Source organism: Somniosus microcephalus, chromosome 15 (genome assembly GCF_052327205.1).
Source record: "Somniosus microcephalus isolate GS21.2 chromosome 15, FLI_Smic_1.0, whole genome shotgun sequence".
NCBI lineage: Eukaryota > Metazoa > Chordata > Chondrichthyes > Squaliformes > Somniosidae > Somniosus > Somniosus microcephalus.
The window spans coordinates 1,468,894-1,493,290 of record NC_141001.1 but is presented as its reverse complement, the minus strand read 5'-3'; the positions used below and the strand labels follow the sequence as shown (position 1 = coordinate 1,493,290).

The following is a 24,397-nucleotide window of genomic DNA, read 5'->3' as shown; positions in this document are numbered from 1 at the left end:
ATTGACGTCTGCGTGCAATTGATGGCTGCGTGTTATTGACGGGTGCGTTTTATTGACGGGTGTGTGTTATTGATGGGTGCGTGTTATTGACGGGTGTGTGCTATTGATGTGTGTGTGCTATTGATGTGTGTGTGTTATTGACGGGTGCATGTTATTGACGGGTGCGTGTTATTGACGGGTGCGTGTTATTGACAGGTGTGTGTTATTGACGGGTGCGTGTTATTGACGGGTGCGTGTTATTGACAGGTGTGTGTTATTGACGGGTGCGGGTTATTGACGGGTGCGTGTTATTGACAGGTGCGTGTTATTGACGGGTACGTGTTATTGACGGGTGCGTGTTATTGACGGGTGCGTGTTATTGACAGGTGTGTGTTATTGACGGGTGCGTGTTATTGACGGGTGCGTGTTATTGACAGGTGCGTGTTATTGACGGGTACGTGTTATTGACGGGTGTGTGTAATTGACGGGTGTGTGTTATTGACGGGTACGTGTTATTGACGGGTACTTGTTATTGACGGGTACGTGTTATTGACGGGTGTGTGTTATTGACGGGTGTGTGTTATTGACGGGTGTGTGTTATTGACGGGTGTGTGTTATTGACGGGTGCGTGTTATTGACAGGTGCGTGTTATTGACAGGTGTGTGTTATTGACGGGTGTGTGTTATTGACGGGTGTGGGTTATTGACAGGTGCGTGTTATTGACGGGTGTGTGCTATTGATGGGTGCGTGTTATTGACGGGTACGTGTTATTGACGGCTGTGTGTAATTGACGGGTGTGTGTTATTGACGGGTACGTGTTATTGACGGGTACGTGTTATTGACGGGTACGTGTTATTGACGGGTACGTGTTATTGACGGGTACGTGTTATTGATGGGTGTGTGTTATTGAAGGGTGCGTGTTATTGATGGGTGTGTGTTATTGATGGGTGTGTGTTATTGACGGGTGTGTGTTATTGACGGGTACGTGTTATTGATGGGTGTGTGTTATTGATGGGTGTGTGTTATTGAAGGGTGTGTGTTATTGATGGGTGTGTGTTATTGACGGGTACGTGTTATTGACGGGTACGTGTTATTGACGGGTACGTGTTATTGACGGGTGTGTGTTATTGAAGGGTGCGTGTTATTGATGGGTGTGTGTTATTGAAGGGTGCGTGTTATTGATGGGTGTGTGTTATTGATGGGTGTGTGTTATTGACGGGTGTGTGTTATTGACGGGTACGTGTTATTGACGGGTACGTGTTATTGACGGGTACTTGTTATTGACGGGTACGTGTTATTGATGGGTGTGTGTTATTGAAGGGTGCGTGTTATTGATGGGTGTGTGTTATTGATGGGTGTGTGTTATTGAAGGGTGCGTGTTATTGACGGGTGCGTGTTATTGACGGGTGCGTGTTATTGATGGGTGTGTGTTATTGACGGGTGTGTGTTATTGACGGGTACGTGTTATTGACGGGTGTGCGTTATTGACGGGTGTGTGTTATTGACGGGTGTGTGTTATTGACGGGTGCGTGTTATTGACGGGTGCGTGTTATTGACAGGTGTGTGTTATTGACGGGTACGTGTGTAATTGACGGGTGTGTGTTATTGACGGGTACGTGTTATTGATGGGTTCATGTTATTGAGGTTTGCGTGTTATTGACAGGTGCGTGTTATTGACGGGTGCATGTTATTGACGGGTTCATGTTATTGAGGTGTGCGTGTTATTGACGGGTGTGTGTTATTCACGGGTGTGTGTTATTGATGGGTGCGTGTTATTGACGGGTGCGTGTTATTGACGGGTGTGTGTTATTGATGGGTGCGTGTTATTGATGGTTACGTGTTATTGACGGGCACGGGTTATTGACGTCTGCGTGCAATTGATGGCTGCGTGTTATTGACGGGTGCGTGTTATTGACGGGTGTGTGTTATTGATGGGTGCGTGTTATTGACGGGTGTGTGCTATTGATGTGTGTGTGTTATTGACGGGTGTGTGTTGTTGATGGGTGTGGTTTATTGACGGGTGTGTGTTATAGACAGGTGTGTGTTATTGACGGGTGTGTGTTTTTCACATGTGTGTGTTATTGATATGTGTGTTTTATTGACTGGTGTGTGTTATTGATGGGTGCGTGTTATTGATGGGTAAGTGTTATAGACAGGTGTGTGTTATTGACGGGTGTGTGCTATTGACGGGTGTATATTATTGACGGGTGTGTGTTATTGATGGGTGTGTGTTATTGTCAGGTGTGTGTTATTGACATGTGTGTGTTATTAACGGTGTGTGACATTTACGGTTGCTTGTTATTGATGGGTGTGTGCTATTGACGGGTGTGTGTTATTAATGGGTGTGTGTTATTAATGGGTGTGAGTTATTGATGGTTGTGTGTTATTGACGGGTGTGCATTATTGACGGTTGTGTGTTATTGACGGGTGTGCATTATTGACGGTTGGGTGTTATTGACGGTTGTGTGTTCTTGAAGCGTTTGTGTTATTCATGGGTTTGTTTTATTGATAGGTGTGTGTTATTGATGGGTGTGTGTTATTGACGGGTGGGTGTTATTGACGGGTGTGTGTTATTGACGTGTGTGTGTTATTGACGGGTGTGTGTTATTGACGGGTGTGTGTTATTGACGGGTGTGTGTTATTCACGGGTGCGTGTTATTGATGGGTGTGTGCTATTGAGGGGTACGGGTTATTGATGGGTGTGTGTTATTGACGGGTGTGTGTTATTGACGGGTGTGTGTTATTCACGGGTGCGTGTTATTGATGGGTGTGTGCTATTGAGGGGTACGGGTTATTGATGGGTGCGTGTTATTGACGGGTGCATGTTATTGATGGGTTCATGTTATTGAGGTGTGCGTGTTATTGACAGGTGCGTGTTATTGACGGGTGCATGTTATTGACGGGTTCATGTTATTGAGGTGTGCGTGTTATTGACGGGTGTGTGTTATTCACGGGTGTGTGTTATTGATGGGTGTGTGATATTGACGGGTGTGTGCTATTGACGGGTGTGTGTTATTGACGGGTACGTGTTATTGACGGGTGCGTGTTATTGATGGGTGTGTGTTATTGATGGTTACGTGTTATTGACGGGCACGGGTTATTGACGTCTGCGTGCAATTGATGGCTGCGTGTTATTGACGGGTGCGTTTTATTGACGGGTGTGTGTTATTGATGGGTGCGTGTTATTGACGGGTGTGTGCTATTGATGTGTGTGTGCTATTGATGTGTGTGTGTTATTGACGGGTGCATGTTATTGACGGGTGCGTGTTATTGACGGGTGCGTGTTATTGACAGGTGTGTGTTATTGACGGGTGCGTGTTATTGACGGGTGCGTGTTATTGACAGGTGTGTGTTATTGACGGGTGCGGGTTATTGACGGGTGCGTGTTATTGACAGGTGCGTGTTATTGACGGGTACGTGTTATTGACGGGTGCGTGTTATTGACGGGTGCGTGTTATTGACTGGTGTGTGTTATTGACGGGTGCGTGTTATTGACGGGTGCGTGTTATTGACAGGTGCGTGTTATTGACGGGTACGTGTTATTGACGGGTGTGTGTAATTGACGGGTGTGTGTTATTGACGGGTACGTGTTATTGACGGGTACTTGTTATTGACGGGTACGTGTTATTGACGGGTGTGTGTTATTGACGGGTGTGTGTTATTGACGGGTGTGTGTTATTGACGGGTGTGTGTTATTGACGGGTGCGTGTTATTGACAGGTGCGTGTTATTGACAGGTGTGTGTTATTGACGGGTGTGTGTTATTGACGGGTGTGGGTTATTGACAGGTGCGTGTTATTGACGGGTGTGTGCTATTGATGGGTGCGTGTTATTGACGGGTACGTGTTATTGACGGCTGTGTGTAATTGACGGGTGTGTGTTATTGACGGGTACGTGTTATTGACGGGTACGTGTTATTGACGGGTACGTGTTATTGACGGGTACGTGTTATTGACGGGTACGTGTTATTGATGGGTGTGTGTTATTGAAGGGTGCGTGTTATTGATGGGTGTGTGTTATTGATGGGTGTGTGTTATTGACGGGTGTGTGTTATTGACGGGTACGTGTTATTGATGGGTGTGTGTTATTGATGGGTGTGTGTTATTGAAGGGTGTGTGTTATTGATGGGTGTGTGTTATTGACGGGTACGTGTTATTGACGGGTACGTGTTATTGACGGGTACGTGTTATTGATGGGTGTGTGTTATTGAAGGGTGCGTGTTATTGATGGGTGTGTGTTATTGATGGGTGTGTGTTATTGACGGGTACGTGTTATTGACGGGTACGTGTTATTGACGGGTACTTGTTATTGACGGGTACGTGTTATTGATGGGTGTGTGTTATTGAAGGGTGCGTGTTATTGATGGGTGTGTGTTATTGATGGGTGTGTGTTATTGACGGGTGTGTGTTATTGACGGGTACGTGTTATTGACGGGTACGTGTTATTGACGGGTACTTGTTATTGACGGGTACGTGTTATTGATGGGTGTGTGTTATTGAAGGGTGCGTGTTATTGATGGGTGTGTGTTATTGATGGGTGTGTGTTATTGAAGGGTGCGTGTTATTGACGGGTGCGTGTTATTGACGGGTGCGTGTTATTGATGGGTGTGTGTTATTGACGGGTGTGTGTTATTGACGGGTACGTGTTATTGACGGGTGTGCGTTATTGACGGGTGTGTGTTATTGACGGGTGTGTGTTATTGACGGGTGCGTGTTATTGACGGGTGCGTGTTATTGACAGGTGTGTGTTATTGACGGGTACGTGTGTAATTGACGGGTGTGTGTTATTGACGGGTACGTGTTATTGATGGGTTCATGTTATTGAGGTTTGCGTGTTATTGACAGGTGCGTGTTATTGACGGGTGCATGTTATTGACGGGTTCATGTTATTGAGGTGTGCGTGTTATTGACGGGTGTGTGTTATTCACGGGTGTGTGTTATTGATGGGTGCGTGTTATTGACGGGTGCGTGTTATTGACGGGTGTGTGTTATTGATGGGTGCGTGTTATTGATGGTTACGTGTTATTGACGGGCACGGGTTATTGACGTCTGCGTGCAATTGATGGCTGCGTGTTATTGACGGGTGCGTGTTATTGACGGGTGTGTGTTATTGATGGGTGCGTGTTATTGACGGGTGTGTGCTATTGATGTGTGTGTGTTATTGACGGGTGCATGTTATTGACGGGTGCGTGTTATTGACGGGTGCGTGTTATTGACGGGTGCGTGTTATTGACAGGTGTGTGTTATTGACGGGTGCGTGTTATTGACGGGTGCGTGTTATTGACAGGTGTGTGTTATTGAAGGGTGCGTGTTATTGACGGGTGCGTGTTATTGACGGGTGCGTGTTATTGACGGGTGCGTGTTATTGACAGGTGTGTGTTATTGACGGGTGCGTGTTATTGACAGGTGCGTGTTATTGACGGGTGTGTGCTATTGATGGGTGCGTGTTATTGACGGGTACGTGTTATTGACGGGTGCGTGTTATTGACAGGTGTGTGTTATTGACGGGTGCGTGTTATTGACGGGTGCGTGTTATTGACAGGTGCGTGTTATTGACGGGTGTGTGTTATTGATGGGTGTGTGCTATTGATGGGTGCGTGTTATTGACGGGTACGTGTTATTGACGGCTGTGTGTAATTGACGGGTGTGTGTTATTGACGGGTACGTGTTATTGATGGGTACGTGTTATTGACGGGTACTTGTTATTGACGGGTGCGTGTTATTGATGGGTGCGTGTTATTGACGGGTACTTGTTATTGACAGGTGTGTGTTATTGACGGGTGTGGGTTATTGACAGGTGCGTGTTATTGACGGGTGTGTGCTATTGACGGGTGCGTGTTATTGACGGGTACGTGTTATTGATGGGTTCATGTTATTGAGGTTTGCGTGTTATTGACAGGTGTGTGTTATTGACGGGTGCATGTTATTGACGGGTTCATGTTATTGAGGTGTGCGTGTTATTGACGGGTGTGTGTTATTCACGGGTGTGTGTTATTGATGGGTGTGTGATATTGACGGGTGTGTGCTATTGACGGGTGTGTGTTATTGACGGGTACGTGTTATTGACGGGTGTGTGTTATTGATGGTTACGTGTTATTGACGGGTACGTGTTATTTACGGGTGTGTGTTATTGACGGGTGTGTGTTATTGACGGGTGTGTGTTATTGACGGGTGCGTGTTATTGACGGGTGCGTGTTATTGACAGGTGTGTGTTATTGACGGGTGTGGGTTATTGACAGGTGCGTGTTATTGATGGGTGTGTGCTATTGATGGGTGCGTGTTATTGACGGGTACGTGTTATTGACGGCTGTGTGTAATTGACGGGTGTGTGTTATTGACGGGTACGTGTTATTGACGGGTACGTGTTATTGACGGGTACTTGTTATTGACGGGTATGTGTTATTGACGGGTGTGTGTTATTGACGGGTGTGTGTTATTGACGGGTACGTGTTATTGACGGGTGCGTGTTATTGACGGGTGAGTGTTATTCATGGGTGTGTGTTATTCACGGGTGTGTGTTATTGACGGGTGCGTGTTATTGATGGGTGTGTGTTATTCACGGGTGTGTGTTATTGATGGGTGTGTGTTATTGATGGGTGTGTGTTATTTACGGGTGCGTTTATTGACGGGTGTGTGTTTCATTGAGGGGTGTGTGTTATTGACGGGTGTGTGTTATTGATGGGTGAGTGTTATTGATGCGTGTCTGTTATTTACGGGTGCATGTTATTGACGGGTGTGTGTTATTGATGAGTGTGTGTTATTGACTGGTGTGTGTTATTGAAGGGTTCGTGTTATTGAAAGGTGTTTGTTATTGAAAGGTGTGTGTCATTGCCGGGTGTTTGTTATTGATGGGTGTTTGTTTCTGGCGGGTGTGTGTTATTGAAGGGTTTGTGTTATTGACGGGTGTGTTATTGATTGGTGTGTGTTATTGACGGGTGTGTGTTGTTGATGGGTGTGGTTTATTGACGGGTGTGTGTTATAGACAGGTGTGTGTTATTGACGGGTGTGTGTTTTTCACATGTGTGTGTTATTGATATGTGTGTTTTATTGACTGGTGTGTGTTATTGATGGGTGCGTGTTATTGATGGGTAAGTGTTATAGACAGGTGTGTGTTATTGACGGGTGTGTGCTATTGACGGGTGTATATTATTGACGGGTGTGTGTTATTGATGGGTGTGTGTTATTGTCAGGTGTGTGTTATTGACATGTGTGTGTTATTAACAGTGTGTGACATTTACGGTTGCTTGTTATTGATGGGTGTGTGCTATTGACGGGTGTGTGTTATTAATGGGTGTGTGTTATTAATGGGTGTGAGTTATTGATGGTTGTGTGTTATTGACGGGTGTGCATTATTGACGGTTGTGTGTTATTGACGGGTGTGCATTATTGACGGTTGGGTGTTATTGACGGTTGTGTGTTCTTGAAGCGTTTGTGTTATTCATGGGTTTGTTTTATTGATAGGTGTGTGTTATTGATGGGTGTGTGTTATTGACGGGTGGGTGTTATTGACGGGTGTGTGTTATTGACGTGTGTGTGTTATTGACGGGTGTGTGTTATTGACGGGTGTGTGTTATTGACGGGTGTGTGTTATTCACGGGTGCGTGTTATTGATGGGTGTGTGCTATTGAGGGGTACGGGTTATTGATGGGTGTGTGTTATTGACGGGTGTGTGTTATTGACGGGTGTGTGTTATTCACGGGTGCGTGTTATTGATGGGTGTGTGCTATTGAGGGGTACGGGTTATTGATGGGTGCGTGTTATTGACGGGTGCATGTTATTGATGGGTTCATGTTATTGAGGTTTGCGTGTTATTGACAGGTGCGTGTTATTGACGGGTTCATGTTATTGAGGTGTGCGTGTTATTGACGGGTGTGTGTTATTCACGGGTGTGTGTTATTGATGGGTGTGTGATATTGACGGGTGTGTGCTATTGACGGGTGTGTGTTATTGATGGGTGTGTGTTATTGATGGTTACGTGTTATTGACGGGTGCGTGTTATTGATGGGTGTGTGTTATTGATGGTTACGTGTTATTGACGGGCACGGGTTATTGACGTCTGCGTGCAATTGATGGCTGCGTGTTATTGACGGGTGCGTTTTATTGACGGGTGTGTGTTATTGATGGGTGCGTGTTATTGACGGGTGTGTGCTATTGATGTGTGTGTGTTATTGACGGGTGCATGTTATTGACGGGTGCGTGTTATTGACGGGTGCGTGTTATTGACAGGTGTGTGTTATTGACGGGTGCGTGTTATTGCCGGGTGCGTGTTATTGACAGGTGTGTGTTATTGACGGGTGCGGGTTATTGACAGGTGCGTGTTATTGACGGGTGTGTGCTATTGATGGGTGCGTGTTATTGACGGGTACGTGTTATTGACGGGTACGTGTTATTGACGGGTACTTGTTATTGACGGGTACGTGTTATTGACGGGTGTGTGTTATTGACGGGTGTGTGTTATTGACGGGTGTGTGTTATTGACGGGTGTGTGTTATTGACGGGTGTGTGTTATTGACGGGTACGTGTTATTGATGGGTGTGTGTTATTGACGGGTGCGTGTTATTGACAGGTGTGTGTTATTGACAGGTGTGTGTTATTGACGGGTACGTGTTATTGACGGGTACGTGTTATTGATGGGTACTTGTTATTGACGGGTACTTGTTATTGACGGGTGTGTGTTATTGACGGGTGTGTGTTATTGACGGGTGTGTGTTATTGACGGGTGTGTGTTATTGACGGGTGTGTGTTATTGACGGGTACGTGTTATTGACGGGTGCGTGTTATTGACGGGTGCGTGTTATTGACAGGTGTGTGTTATTGACGGGTGTGTGTTATTGACGGGTGTGTGTTATTGATGGGTGTGTGCTATTGATGGGTGCGTGTTATTGACGGGTACGTGTTATTGACGGCTGTGTGTAATTGACGGGTGTGTGTTATTGACGGGTACGTGTTATTGACGGGTACGTGTTATTGACGGGTACTTGTTATTGACGGGTACGTGTTATTGATGGGTGTGTGTTATTGACGGGTGTGTGTTATTGACGGGTACGTGTTATTGACGGGTGTGCGTTATTGACGGGTGTGTGTTATTGACGGGTGTGTGTTATTGACGGGTGCGTGTTATTGACGGGTGCGTGTTATTGACAGGTGTGTGTTATTGACAGGTGTGTGTTATTGACGGGTGTGGGTTATTGACGGGTACGTGTTATTGACGGCTGTGTGTTATTGACGGGTGTGTGTTATTGATGGGTACGTGTTATTGATGGGTACGTGTTATTGACGGGTGTGCGTTATTGACGGGTGTGTGTTATTGACGGGTGCGTGTTATTGACGGGTACGTGTTATTGACGGGTACGTGTTATTGACGGGTGTGTGTTATTGACGGGTACGTGTTATTGACAGGTACGTGTTATTGATGGGTACGTGTTATTGACGTGTGTGTGTTATTGACGGGTACGTGTTATTGACAGGTACGTGTTATTGACGGGTACGTGTTATTGACGTGTGTGTGTTATTGACGGGTACGTGTTATTGACAGGTACGTGTTATTGACGGGTACGTGTTATTGACGTGTGTGTGTTATTGACGGGTACGTGTTATTGATGGGTGCGTGTTATTGACGGGTGTGTGTTATTGACAGGTGCGTGTTATTGACGGGTGTGTGTTATTGACGGGTGTGTGTTATTGACAGGTGCGTGTTATTGACGGGTGTGTGTTATTGACAGGTGCGTGTTATTGACAGGTGCGTGTTATTGACGGGTGTGTGTTATTGACAGGTGCGTGTTATTGACAGGTGCGTGTTATTGACGGGTACGTGTTATTGAGGGGTGTGTGTTATTGACGGGTGTGTGTTATTGAGGGGTGTGTGTTATTGATGGGTGTGTGTTATTGACGGGTACGTGTTATTGAGGGGTGTGTGTTATTGAGTGGTGTGTTTTATTGATGGGTGTGTGTTATTGACGGGTACGTGTTATTGAGGGGTGTGTGTTATTGATGGGTGAGTGTTATTGACAGGTGCGTGTTATTGACGGGTGTGTGTTATTGACGGGTTCGTGTTATTGATGGGTGCGTGTTATTGACGGGTGTGTGTTATTGACAGGTGCGTGTTATTGACGGGTGTGTGTTATTGACAGGTGCGTGTTATTGACGGGTGTGTGTTATTGACGGGTTCGTGTTATTGATGGGTGCGTGTTATTGACGGGTGTGTGTTATTGACAGGTACGTGTTATTGAGGGGTGTGTGTTATTGACGGGTGTGTGTTATTGACGGGTGTGTGTTATTGACGGATGTGTGTTATTGACGGGTACGTGTTATTGAGGGGTGTGTGTTATTGACGGGTGTGTGTTATTGACGGGTGTGTGTTATTGACGGATGTGTGTTATTGACGGGTGTGTGTTATTGACGGGTGTGTGTTATTGACGGATGTGTGTTATTGACGGGTGTGTGTTATTGACGGGTGTGTGTTATTGACGGATGTGTGTTATTGACGGGTGTGTGTTATTGAGGGGTGTGTGTTATTGACGGGTGTGTGTTATTGACAGGTGTGTGTTATTGAGGGGTGTGTGTTATTGACAGGTGCGTGTTATTGACAGGTGTGTGTTATTGACGGGTGTGTGTTATTGACGGGTACGTGTTATTGACGGGTGTGTGTTATTGACGGGTGTGTGTTATTGACGGGTACGTGTTATTGACGGGTGCGGGTTATTGACGGGTGTGTGTTATTGACAGGTGTGTGTTATTGACGGGTGTGTGTTATTGACGGGTGTGTGTTATTGACGGGTACGTGTTATTGACGGGTGCGGGTTATTGACGGGTGTGTGTTATTGACAGGTGCGTGTTATTGACGGGTGTGTGTTATTGACGGGTGTGTGTTATTGAGGGGTGTGTGTTATTGACGGGTGTGTGTTATTGACGGGTGAGTGTTATTGACGGGTGTGTGTTATTGAGGGGTGTGTGTTATTGAGGGGTGTGTGTTATTGACGGGTGTGTGTTATTGACAGGTGTGTGTTATTGAGGGGTGAGTGTTATTGACGGGTGTGTGTTATTGACGGGTGTGTGTTATTGACGGGTGTGTGTTATTGACAGGTGTGTGTTATTGACAGGTGTGTGTTATTGAGGGGTGTGTGTTATTGACAGGTGCGTGTTATTGATGGGTGTGTGTTATTGACGGGTGTGTGTTATTGACGGGTGTGTGTTATTGACGGGTGTGTGTTATTGACGGGTGTGTGTTATTGACAGGTGTGTGTTATTGAGGGGTGTGTGTTATTGACAGGTGCGTGTTATTGACGGGTGTGTGTTATTGACGGGTGTGTGTTATTGACGGGTGTGTGTTATTGACGGGTGTGTGTTATTGACGGGTGTGTGTTATTGACAGGTGTGTGTTATTGAGGGGTGTGTGTTATTGACAGGTGCGTGTTATTGACGGGTGTGTGTTATTGACGGGTGTGTGTTATTGACGGGTGTGTGTTATTGAGGGGTGTGTGTTATTGACGGGTGTGTGTTATTGAGGGGTGTGTGTTATTGACGGGTGTGTGTTATTGACGGGTGTGTGTTATTGACGGGTGTGTGTTATTGAGGGGTGTGTGTTATTGACAGGTGCGTGTTATTGACGGGTGTGTGTTATTGACGGGTGTGTGTTATTGACGGGTGTGTGTTATTGAGGGGTGTGTGTTATTGACGGGTGTGTGTTATTGACGGGTATGTGTTATTGACGGGTGTGTGTTATTGACGGGTGCGTGTTATTGACGGGTGTGTGTTATTGACGGGTGCGTGTTATTGACGGGTGCGTGTTATTGACGGGTGTGTGTTATTGACGGGTACGTGTTATTGACGGGTACGTGTTATTGACGGGTGTGTGTTATTGACGGGTATGTGTTATTGACGGGTGTGTGTTATTGACGGGTGTGTGTTATTGACAGGTGCGTGTTATTGACGGGTGCGTGTTATTGACGGGTACGTGTTATTGACGGGTACGTGTTATTGACGGGTGTGTGTTATTGACAGGTATGTGTTATTGACGGGTGTGTGTTATTGACGGGTGTGTGTTATTGACGGGTGTGTGTTATTGACGGGTACGTGTTATTGATGGGTGCGTGTTATTGACGGGTGTGTGTTATTGACGGGTGTGTGTTATTGATGGGTGTGTGTTATTGACGGGTGTGTGTTATTGACGGGTACGTGTTATTGACGGGTGCGTGTTATTGACGGGTGCGTGTTATTGACGGGTGTGTGTTATTGATGGGTGTGTGTTATTGACGGGTGTGTGTTATTGACGGGTGTGTGCTATTGATGGGTGCGTGTTATTGATGGGTGTGTGTTATTGACGGGTGTGTGTTATTGATGGGTGTGTGTTATTGACGGGTGTGTGTTATTGACGGGTGTGTGCTATTGATGGGTGCGTGTTATTGACGGGTGTGTGTTATTGACGGGTGTGTGTTATTGACGGGTGTGTGCTATTGATGGGTGCGTGTTATTGACGGGTGTGTGTTATTGACGGGTGTGTGTTATTGACGGGTGTGTGTTATTGATGGGTGTGTGTTATTGATGGGTGTGTGTTATTGACGGGTGTGTGCTATTGATGGGTGCGTGTTATTGATGGGTGTGTGTTATTGACGGGTGTGTGCTATTGATGGGTGCGTGTTATTGACGGGTGTGTGTTATTGATGGGTGTGTGTTATTGACGGGTGTGTGTTATTGACGGGTGTGTGTTATTGACGGGTGTGTGTTATTGACGGGTGTGTGTTATTGACTGGTGCGTGTTATTGACAGGTGTGTGCTATTGATGGGTGTGTGTTATTGACGGGTGTGTGTTATTGACAGGTGCGTGTTATTGACAGGTGTGTGCTATTGACAGTTGTGTGCTATTGATGGGTGCGTGTTATTGACGGGTGTGTGTTATTGATGGGTGCGTGTTATTGACAGGTGCGTGTTATTGACAGGTGTGTGCTATTGATGGGTGTGTGTTATTGACGGGTGTGTGTTATTGACAGGTGCGTGTTATTGACAGGTGTGTGTTATTGACGGGTGTGTGTTATTGATGGGTGTGTGTTATTGACGGGTGTGTGTTATTGACTGGTGTGTGTTATTGATGGGTGCGTGTTATTGATGGGTGCGTGTTATTGACAGGTGCGTGTTATTGACAGGTGTGTGTTATTGATGGGTGTGTGTTATTGACGGGTGTGTGTTATTGACTGGTGTGTGTTATTGACGGGTGTGTGTTATTGATGGGTGCGTGTTATTGACAGGTGCGTGTTATTGACAGGTGTGTGTTATTGACGGGTGTGTGTTATTGATGGGTGTGTGTTATTGACGGGTGTGTGTTATTGACTGGTGTGTGTTATTGATGGGTGCGTGTTATTGATGGGTGCGTGTTATTGACAGGTGCGTGTTATTGACAGGTGTGTGCTATTGATGGGTGTGTGTTATTGACGGGTGTGTGTTATTGACAGGTGCGTGTTATTGACAGGTGTGTGCTATTGACAGGTGTGTGCTATTGATGGGTGCGTGTTATTGACGGGTGTGTGTTATTGACGGGTGTGTGTTATTGAGGGGTACGTGTTATTGACGGGTGCGTGTTATTGACAGGTGCGTGTTATTGACGGGTGCGTGTTATTGACAGGTGCGTGTTATTGACGGGTGTGTGTTATTGACGGGTACGTGTTATTGACGGGTGCGTGTTATTGACAGGTGTGTGTTATTGACGGGTGTGTGTTATTGACAGGTGCGTGTTATTGACGGGTGTGTGTTATTGACGGGTACGTGTTATTGAAGGGTGCGTGTTATTGACGGGTACGTGTTATTGATGGGTGCGTGTTATTGACAGGTGTGTGTTATTGACGGGTACGTGTTATTGACGGGTGTGTGTTATTGACGGGTGTGTGTTATTGACAGGTGTGTGTTATTGACGGGTGTGTGTTATTGACGGCTGTGTGTTATTGACGGGTACGTGTTATTGACGGGTGTGTGTTATTGACGGGTGTGTGTTATTGACGGGTGTGTGTTATTGACGGGTGTGTGTTATTGACGGGTGTGTGTTATTGACGGGTGTGTGTTATTGACGGGTGTGTGTTATTGACGGGTGTGTGTTATTGACGGGTGTGTGTTATTGACGGGTGTGTGTTATTGACGGGTGTGTGTTATTGACAGGTGCGTGTTATTGACGGGTGCGTGTTATTGACAGGTGCGTGTTATTGACAGGTGCGTGTTATTGACGGGTGTGTGTTATTGACGGGTGTGTGTTATTGACAGGTACGTGTTATTGACGGGTGTGTGTTATTGACAGGTGCGTGTTATTGACGGGTGCGTGTTATTGACAGGTGCGTGTTATTGACGGGTGCGTGTTATTGACAGGTGTGTGTTATTGACGGGTGTGTGTTATTGACGGGTACGTGTTATTGACGGGTGCCTGTTATTGACAGGTGTGTGTTATTGACGGGTGTGTGTTATTGACGGGTGCGGGTTATTGACAGGTGTGTGTTATTGACGGGTGTGTGTTATTGACGGGTGCGGGTTATTGACGGGTGTGTGTTATTGACAGGTGTGTGTTATTGACAGGTGCGTGTTATTGACAGGTGCGTGTTATTGACGGGTGTGTGTTATTGACGGGTGCGGGTTATTGACGGGTGTGTGTTATTGACAGGTGTGTGTTATTGACAGGTGCGTGTTATTGATGGGTGTGTGTTATTGACAGGTGCGTGTTATTGACAGGTGCGTGTTATTGACAGGTGTGTGTTATTGACGGGTGTGTGTTATTGACGGGTACGTGTTATTGACGGGTGCGTGTTATTGACAGGTGTGTGTTATTGACAGGTGCGTGTTATTGACGGGTGCGTGTTATTGACAGGTGTGTGCTATTGACAGGTGTGTGCTATTGATGGGTGCGTGTTATTGACGGGTACTTGTTATTGATGGGTGCGTGTTATTGACGGGTGCGTGTTATTGACGGGTGCGTGTTATTGACGGGTGTGTGCTATTGATGGGTGCGTGTTATTGACGGCTGTGTGTTATTGACGGGTACGTGTTATTGACGGGTGCGTGTTATTGACGGCTGTGTGTAATTGACGGGTGTGTGTTATTGACGGGTGTGTGTTATTGACGGGTGTGTGTTATTGACGGGTGTGTGTTATTGACGGGTGTGTGTTATTGACGGGTGTGTGTTATTGACGGGTGCGTGTTATTGACCGGTGCGTGTTATTGACAGGTGCGTGTTATTGACGGGTGCGTGTTATTGACGGGTGCGTGTTATTGACGGGTGCGTGTTATTGACAGGTGCGTGTTATTGACGGGTGCGTGTTATTGACAGGTGCGTGTTATTGACGGGTGCGTGTTATTGACAGGTGCGTGTTATTGACAGGTGTGTGCTATTGATGGGTGCGTGTTATTGACGGGTACGTGTTATTGACGGCTGTGTGTAATTGACGGGTGTGTGTTATTGACGGGTACGTGTTATTGACGGGTACTTGTTATTGACGGGTGCGTGTTATTGACGGGTGCGTGTTATTGACGGGTGCGTGTTATTGATGGCTGGGTGTTATTGACAGGTGCGTGTTATTGACGGGTACGTGTTATTGATGGGTTCATGTTATTGAGGTTTGCGTGTTATTGACAGGTGTGTGTTATTGACGGGTGCATGTTATTGACGGGTTCATGTTATTGAGGTGTGCGTGTTATTGACGGGTGCGTGTTATTCACGGGTGTGTGTTATTGATGGGTGTGTGATATTGACGGGTGTGTGCTATTGATGGGTGTGTGTTATTGACGGGTACGTGTTATTGACGGGTGCGTGTTATTGATGGGTGTGTGTTATTCACGGGTGTGTGTTATTGATGGGTGTGTGTTATTGACGGGTACGTGTTATTGACGGGTGCGTGTTATTGATGGGTGTGTGTTATTGATGGTTACGTGTTATTGACGGGTGCGTGTTATTGACGGGTGTGTGTTATTGATGTGTGTGTGTTATTGACGGGTGTGTGTTATTGACGTGTGCGTGTTATTGACGGGTGCGTGTTATTGATGTGTGTGTGTTATTGATGTGTGTGTGTTATTGACAGGTGCGTGTTATTGACGTGTACGTGTTATTGACGGGTACTTGTTATTGACGGGTGCGTGTTATTGACGTGTACGTGTTATTGACGGGTACTTGTTATTGACGTGTACGTGTTATTGACGGGTGTGTGTTATTGACTGGTGCGTGTTATTGACAGGTGTGTGTTATTGACGGGTGTGTGTTATTGACTGGTGTGTGTTATTGACGGGTGTGTGTTATTGACGGGTGTGGGTTATTGACAGGTGCGTGTTATTGACGTGTACGTGTTATTGACGGGTACTTGTTATTGACGGGTACGTGTTATTGACGGGTGTGTGTTATTGACGGGTGTGGGTTATTGACAGGTGCGTGTTATTGACGTGTACGTGTTATTGACGGGTACTTGTTATTGACGGGTACGTGTTATTGACGGGTGTGTGTTATTGACGGGTGTGTGTTATTGACGGATACGTGTTATTGACGGGTGTGTGTTATTGACGGGTGCGTGTTATTGACGGGTGCGTGTTATTGACGGGTGTGTGTTATTGACAGGTGTGTGTTATTGACGGGTGTGGGTTATTGACAGGTGCGTGTTATTGACGGGTGTGTGCTATTGATGGGTGCGTGTTATTGACGGGTACGTGTTATTGACGGCTGTGTGTAATTGACGGGTACGTGTTATTGACGGGTGTGTGTTATTGACAGGTGTGTGTTATTGACGGGTGTGTGTTATTGACAGGTGTGTGTTATTGACGGGTGTGGGTTATTGACAGGTGCGTGTTATTGACGGGTATGTGTTATTGACGGCTGTGTGTAATTGACGGGTGTGTGTTATTGACGGGTACGTGTTATTGACGGGTACGTGTTATTGACGGGTACTTGTTATTGACGGGTACGTGTTATTGACGGGTGTGTGTTATTGACGGGTGTGTGTTATTGACGGGTACGTGTTATTGACGGGTGTGTGTTATTGACGCGTGTGTGTTATTGACGAGTGTGTGTTATTGACGGGTGTGTGTTATTGACGGGTGTGTGTTATTGACGGGTGTGTGTTATTGACGGGTGTGTGTTATTAATGGGTGCGTGTTATTGACGGGTGTGTTTTATTGACGGGTGTGTGCTATTGATGTGTGTGTGTTATTGACGGGTACGTGTTATTGACGGCTGTGTGTAATTGACGGGTGTGTGTTATTGACAGGTACGTGTTATTGATGGGTACGCGTTATTGACGGGTACTTGTTATTGACGGGTACGTGTTATTGACGGGTGTATGTTATTGACGGGTGTGTGTTATTGACGGGTACGTGTTATTGACGGGTGTGTGTTATTGACGGGTGTGTGTTATTGACGGGTGTGTGTTATTGACGGGTACGTGTTATTGACGGGTGTGTGTTATTGACGGGTGTGTGTTATTGACGGGTACATGTTATTGACGGGTGTGTGTTATTGACGGGTGCCTGTTATTCCCCCAGGAGTCAATGAAGATTGCAATACAGCACAGAGACCGACCGCTGCAGGCCCTCTGCCTGCTCTGCTTTGCTGACATTCATCGACATCGCACAGACGTGTTGGTAAGGTTGTTGGTATCATTTTCTATCGTGATGTATCAAGTTGGGCTGTTTGGTCCTGAGTTCTGAAATCTTTGAAGGACCAGAGATGATCACTCGTATCACTGGTGCTCTCCCAGTTGTTACAATCAGCCTCCTTCTGAAGGTCCCCATCGCTGATTTTGTTAACCTCTCTGACAACCAAATTTTGCTTTGACTTTTTTATTGGGATGTGGGCATCATTGGCGATGCCAGTATTCATTTCCATCCATAATTGCCCTTGAGCAGGTAAAGGTGTGCTCTTGCATTCAAATCTCATACAAAGGACCCTGAAGAAAGGACAGCAGGAAACTGAGGTCTGTGTGCTCTGCTGGGCTCAAGAAAACAGTCCATCGGAGAAAGGCTTTTTTCCAAGAAACATTAGCAGTGTCTGTACTATAGAACCACTGCAGTCCCTCTGGTGAAGGTACTCCCACAGTGCTGTTAGGGAGGGAGTTCCAGGATTTTGACCCAGTGACGATGAAGGATCGGCGATATATTTCCAAGACAGGATGGTACCTGACTTGAAGGGGAACTTGTAGGTGGTGTTGCTCCTGTCCTGGATGTCGCAGAGAGGTGGGGTTGGGTTGGGAGGGTGAGGTTCTGCTGAACCTTGTTGAATTGCTGCAGTGCATCCTGTAGATAGTACACACTACAGTCACAGTGCAACAGTGGGGGAGGGAGTGGATATTGAGTCCATTGACACGTTGGTAAGTTTTACTACATTAAATTGTTATCTAAATGCAAGGTGTTGCTGGATTATACTGAATATAAGGCTAAAATTTACAGGGCTCCAGTATTGGCACAGAGCATTGCCTGCTCTATAGAACAGCCACTGCTAATGTTTCTTGGAAAAAAGCCTTTCTCCCATGGACTGCTTTATTGAGCGCAGCAGCGCCTGTAACTCACCCCACACCCCACTGCCTGTAACTCACACTCACGCACACTGCCTGTAACTCACACCCATTCCCCACTGCCTGTACCTCACACTCACACCCACTGGCTTTAACTCCCACCACCCCCACTGCCTGTAACTCACACCCACCCCCACTGCCTGTAACTCACACCCACCCCACTGCCTGTAACTCAACTCCACACCCACTGCCTGTAACTCACACCCACCCCACACTGCCTGTACCTCACACCCACCACATGTAACTCACACCCCCACTGCCTGTAACTCACATCCACCCCACACTGCCTGTAATTCACACTCACCGCACTGCCTGTAACTAGCACCCTCCCCACACTGCCTGTAATTCACACCTACCCCCAATGCCTGTAACAGAAACCCACCCCCCACTGCCTGTAAATCACACCCACCTCCCACTGCCTGAAAATCACCCCCACTGCCTGTAGCTCACACCCACCTGCACTGCCTTTATCTCTCAGCCACACCCCACTGCCTGTAACACACAATCACTGCACTGCCTGTAACTGACAACCTCCCCACTGCCTGTAACTCACACCTAACCCAATGCCTGTAACTGACAGCCTCCCCGCTGCCAGTAACCCACATCTAACCTCACTGCCTGCAACAGGCACCCACCCCCACTGCCTGTTACTCAAACCTACCACCCCAATGCCTGTAACTCACACCCAGCCCCCACTGCCTGTAACTCACACCCACCCCCACTGCCTGTAACCCACACCCACCCCCACTGCCTGTAACTCACACCTACTACCCCACTGCCTGTAACTCACACCCACCCCACCACTGCCTCTAACACACACACACCCCTCCACTGCCTGTAACTCACACCCACCCCCACTGCCTGAAATTCATACCCGACCCCCACTGCCTGTAACAAACACCCTCTCCCCACTGCCTGTAACTCACACTCACACACACTGCCTGTAACTCACACCTACCCCACTGCCTGTAACTCACCCCCACCCCCCACTGCCTGTAACTCACACCCACCCCCACTGCCTGTAACTCACACTCACACACACTGCCTGTAACTCACACAGCCCCACTGCCAGTAACTCACACCCACCCCCCACTGCCTGTAACTCACCCCAGCTCCACTGCCTGTAACTCACACCTACCACCCACTACCTGAAACTCACACCCACCCCCACTGCCTGAAACTCACACTCACCCCCACTGCCTGTAACTCACACCCACCCTCCACTGCCTGTAACTCACCCCCACCCCCACTGCCTGTAATTCACACTCACCCCCACTGCCTGTAACTCACACCCACCCCACTGCCTGTAACTGAACCCCACACCCACTGCCTGTAGCTTACACCCACCCCCCACTGCCTGTACCTCACACCCACCACCTGTAACTCACACCCCGACTGCCTGGAACTCACACCCACCCCACACAACCTGTAACTCACACTCACCACACTGCCTGTAACTGGCAACCTCCCCACACTGCCTGTAACTCACACCTACCCCCACTGCCTGTAACAGACACCCACCCCCACAGCCTGTAAATCACACCCACCTCCCACTGCCTGTAAATCACCCCCATTGCCTGTAGCTCACACCCACCCTCCACTGCCAGTAACTCACACCCACCCCCACTGCCTGTAACCCACCCCCACCCCCATTGACTATAACTCACACACAAACCCATTGCCAGTAACTCAACCGCCACTGCCTGTAACTCACACCTATCCCTCACTGCCTGTAACTCACACCCATCGCCCACTGCCTGTAACTCACACTCACACCCACTGGCTGTAACTCCCCCCCATCCCCACTGCCTGTAACTCACACCCACCCCTACTGCCTGTATCTCACACCCATCCCCCACTGCCTGTAACTCACACTCGCACCCACTGGCTGTAACTCCCCCCATCCCCACTGCCTGTAACTCACACCCACCCCTACTGCCTGTATCTCACACCCATCCCTCACTGCCTGTAACTCACACTCACACCCACTGGCTGTAACTCCTCCCCATCCCCACTGCCTGTAACTCACACCCACCCCTACTGCCTGTATCTCACCCCCACCCCCACTGCCTCTATCTCAACCTCACACCCACTGCCTGTAACTCACACCCACCTACCACTGCCTGTACTTCACATCCACCGCCTGTAACTCACACCCCCACTGCCTGTAACACACACCCACCCCACACTGCCTGTAACTCACACTCTCTGCACTGCCTGTAACAGACACCCTTCCCCCACTGCCTGTAAATCACATCTACCCCCACTGCCTGTAACTGACACCCACCTCCCACTGCCTTAAATCACCCCCACTGCTTGGAGCTCACACCCACCTGCACTGCCTGTATCTCTCACCCACACACCACTGCCTGTAACACACACTCACTGCACTGCCTGTAACTGACACACACCCTACTGCCTATAACCTACATCTACCCCCACTGCCTGCAACAGACACCCAAGTCCACTCCCTGTAATTCACACCCTCCCCCCACTGCCTCTAACTCACCCCCACCCCCACCGCCTGTTACTCTCACCCAAGCCCCAATGCCTGTAACTCACACCCACCCCCACTGCCTGTTACTCACACCCACCTCCCCACTGCCTGTTACTCACACCCACCTCCCCACTGCCTGTAACTCAAACCCACCCCCACTGCCTTTAACTCAACCCAACCCCCACTGCCTGTAACTCACACCCACTTGCCACTGCCTGTAACTCACCCACAACCCCAGTGCCTGTAAAACCCAGCCCCACTGTCTGTCACTCACCCCCTCTGCATACAACTCACAACACCTCCCATTGCCTGTAACTCACACCCACTGCCTGGAACGTGTGAAGTTATGCACTTTGGCAGGAAAAATCATAGAGCAATCTTAATGGCAAGAAACTGGAAAGTACTGAAGTACAAAGGGATCTGGGGGTCCTGGTGCACGAAACTCAAAAGGTTAGTATGCAGGTGCAGCAAGTGATTAAGAAGGCAAATGGAATGTTGGCTTTCATTGCTAGGGGGATAGAATATAAAAATAGGGAGGTATTGCTTCAGTTGTACAAGGTATTGGTGAGATTGCACCTGGAATACTGCATACAGTTTTGGTGTCCACACTTAAGAAAAGACATACTTGCTCTCGAGTCAGTACAAAGAAGGTTCACTCGGTTAATCCCGGGGATGAGGGGATGGACATATGAGGAGAGGGTGAGTCGATTGGGACTCTACTCATTGGAGTTCAGAAGAATGAGAGGCGATCTTATTGAAACATATAAGATTGTGAAGGGGTTGGATCGGGTGGATGCGGGGAGGATGTTCCTGATGATGGGTGAAACTAGAACTAGGGGGCATAGTCTTAGAATAAGGGGCTGCTCTTTCAAAACTGAGATGAGGAGGAACTACTTCACTCAGAGGGAGGTAGGTCCATGGAATATGCTGCCCCAAAAAGCTGTAGAAGCTACATCATTACATAAATTTAAAACAGAAATAGACAGTTTCCTAGAAGTAAAGGGAATTAAGGGTTACGGGGAGCGGGCAGGAATTTGGATATGAGTCTAGGTTCGGATCAGTCATGGCCCTGTGGGTAGCGGAGCGGGCCCAAGGGCTGTGTAGCCTGATCCTGCTCCTATTTCATGTGTCTAATTCTGTTCGATTCGGGAGATGGCCCTGTGATTGTAGATTGGCGGTTAGGATCAGATCAGCCATGATCTTATTGAATGGCGGAGCAGGCTCGAGGGGCCGATTGGCCTACTCCTGCTTCTATTTCTTATGTTCTTATGTAACTGCCTGTAACTCACACTCACGCCCACTGCCTGATACTAACACCCACCCACACTGCCTGTAAATCACACCCACCCCCACTGGCTGTAACACACGCACACACCCACTGCATGTAACTCACAGACACCCCCCACAGCCGTTTAACTCACACCTACCCCCCACTGCCTGTAACTCACACCCACCACCACTGCCTGTAATTCACACCCACCTCCCACTGCTGGAAAATCACCCCCATCCCCACTGACTGTAACTCACACACAAACCCATTGCCAGTAACTCAACGGCCACTGGCTGTAACTCACACCCACCCCCACTGCCTGTAACTCACACCTACTGCCCCCACTGCCTGCAACTCACACCCACCCTCCACTGCCTGTAACTCACACACACACCCAGTGCCTGTAACCCACACCCTCTCTCACTGACTGTAACACACACACAAACCCATTGCCAGTAACTCAACCGCCACTGCCTGTAACTCACACCCACCTCCTACTGCCTGTAACTCACCAACCCACTGTCTGTAACACACACTTACCCCCCACTGCCTGTAATTCACAACTACCCCCCACTGCCTGTAACTCACACCCACCCCCACTGCCAGTAACTCACCCCCACCCCTCACTGCCTGTAAGACACACCCAAGCCACAATGCCTGTAACTCACACATATCACCACCACTGCCTGTAACTCACACCCAGCCCCCACTGCCTGTAACTCTCATCCACCCCCCACTGCCTCTAACTCACACCCAACCCCACCGCCTGTTACTCACACCTACTCCCCACTGCCTGTAACACACACTTACACCCCACTGCCTGTAATTCACAACTACCCCCACTGCCTGTAACTCACACCCACCCCCACTGCCAGTAACTCACCCCCACCCCTTACTGCCAGTAACAAACACCCAAGCCACAATGCCTGTAACTCACACCTATCACTACCACTGCCTGTAACTCACACCCAGGCTCCACTGCCTGTAACTCTCACTCACCCCCCACTGCTAGTAACTCAACCCCACTGCCTGTTACTCACAGGCACCCACTGCGTGTAACTCAACACCACACCCACTGCCTGTAACTCACCCCCCCACTGCCTGTAACCCACACCCACACCCACTGCCTGTAGCTCACACTCACCCAACACTGCCTGTAACTCATCCCCCCCACTGCCTGTAACCCACATTCACCCCCACTGCCTGCAACTCACACTCACCCCCACTGCCTGCAACTCACACTCACCCCACTAACTGTAACTCACACTTACCCCCCACTGCCTGTAACTCTCACCCACCCCCACGCCTGTAAATCACACCCCACTACCTGTAACACACATCCACCCACTCCCTGTAACTCAGAACCACCCCCACTGCCTGTATCGATCACAAAGCCCACACTGCCTGTAACTCACCCCCACGACCTGTAACTCACCCACTGCCTGTAACTCACACTCATTCCCCACTGCCTGTAACTCACACCAACCCCCCACTGCGTACAATTCACCCCCACTGCCTGTAACTCATTCCTACCCTGCACTGCCTGTAACTCACCCCCCCACTGCCTGTAACCCACACCCACACCCACTGCCTGTAGCTCACACTCACCCAACACTGCCTGTAACTCATCCCCCCCACTGCCTGTAACCCACATTCACCCCCACTGCCTGCAACTCACACTCACCCCACTAACTGTAACTCACACTTACCCCCCACTGCCTGTAACTCTCACCCACCCCCACGCCTGTAAATCACACCCCACTACCTGTAACACACATCCACCCACTCCCTGTAACTCAGATCCACCCCCACTGCCTGTATCGATCACAAAGCCCACACTGCCTGTAACTCACCCCCACGACCTGTAACTCACCCACCACCCACTGCCTGTAACTCACACTCATTCCCCACTGCCTGTAACTCACACCAACCCCCCACTGCGTACAATTCACCCCCACTGCCTGTAACTCATTCCTACCCTGCACTGACTGTAACTCACCCCCACCCCCACTACCTGTAACTCACCCCCACCCGCACTGCCAGTAACTCACACCTACCCACCAATGCCTGTAACTGAAAGTCCCACCCCTCTGCCTGTAATCCACATCTACCCCCACTGACTGTAACAGACA

At 48.4% G+C, this 24,397-nt stretch overlaps 1 protein-coding gene across 3 annotated transcripts in view; it reads left to right on the top strand.

Annotated features, from left to right (window-relative positions):
- rapsn (receptor-associated protein of the synapse, 43kD) overlaps window positions 1-24,397 on the top strand; it is a 332,392-nt gene that overhangs the window by 139,103 nt on the left and 168,892 nt on the right. For all 3 annotated transcript variants that reach the window (XM_086007452.1, XM_086007453.1, XM_086007451.1), the window contains exon 2: window positions 17,471-17,569. In XM_086007452.1, coding sequence (XP_085863578.1) covers window positions 17,471-17,569 — 99 coding nt within the window. The remainder of the gene's footprint in view (window positions 1-17,470; window positions 17,570-24,397) is intronic.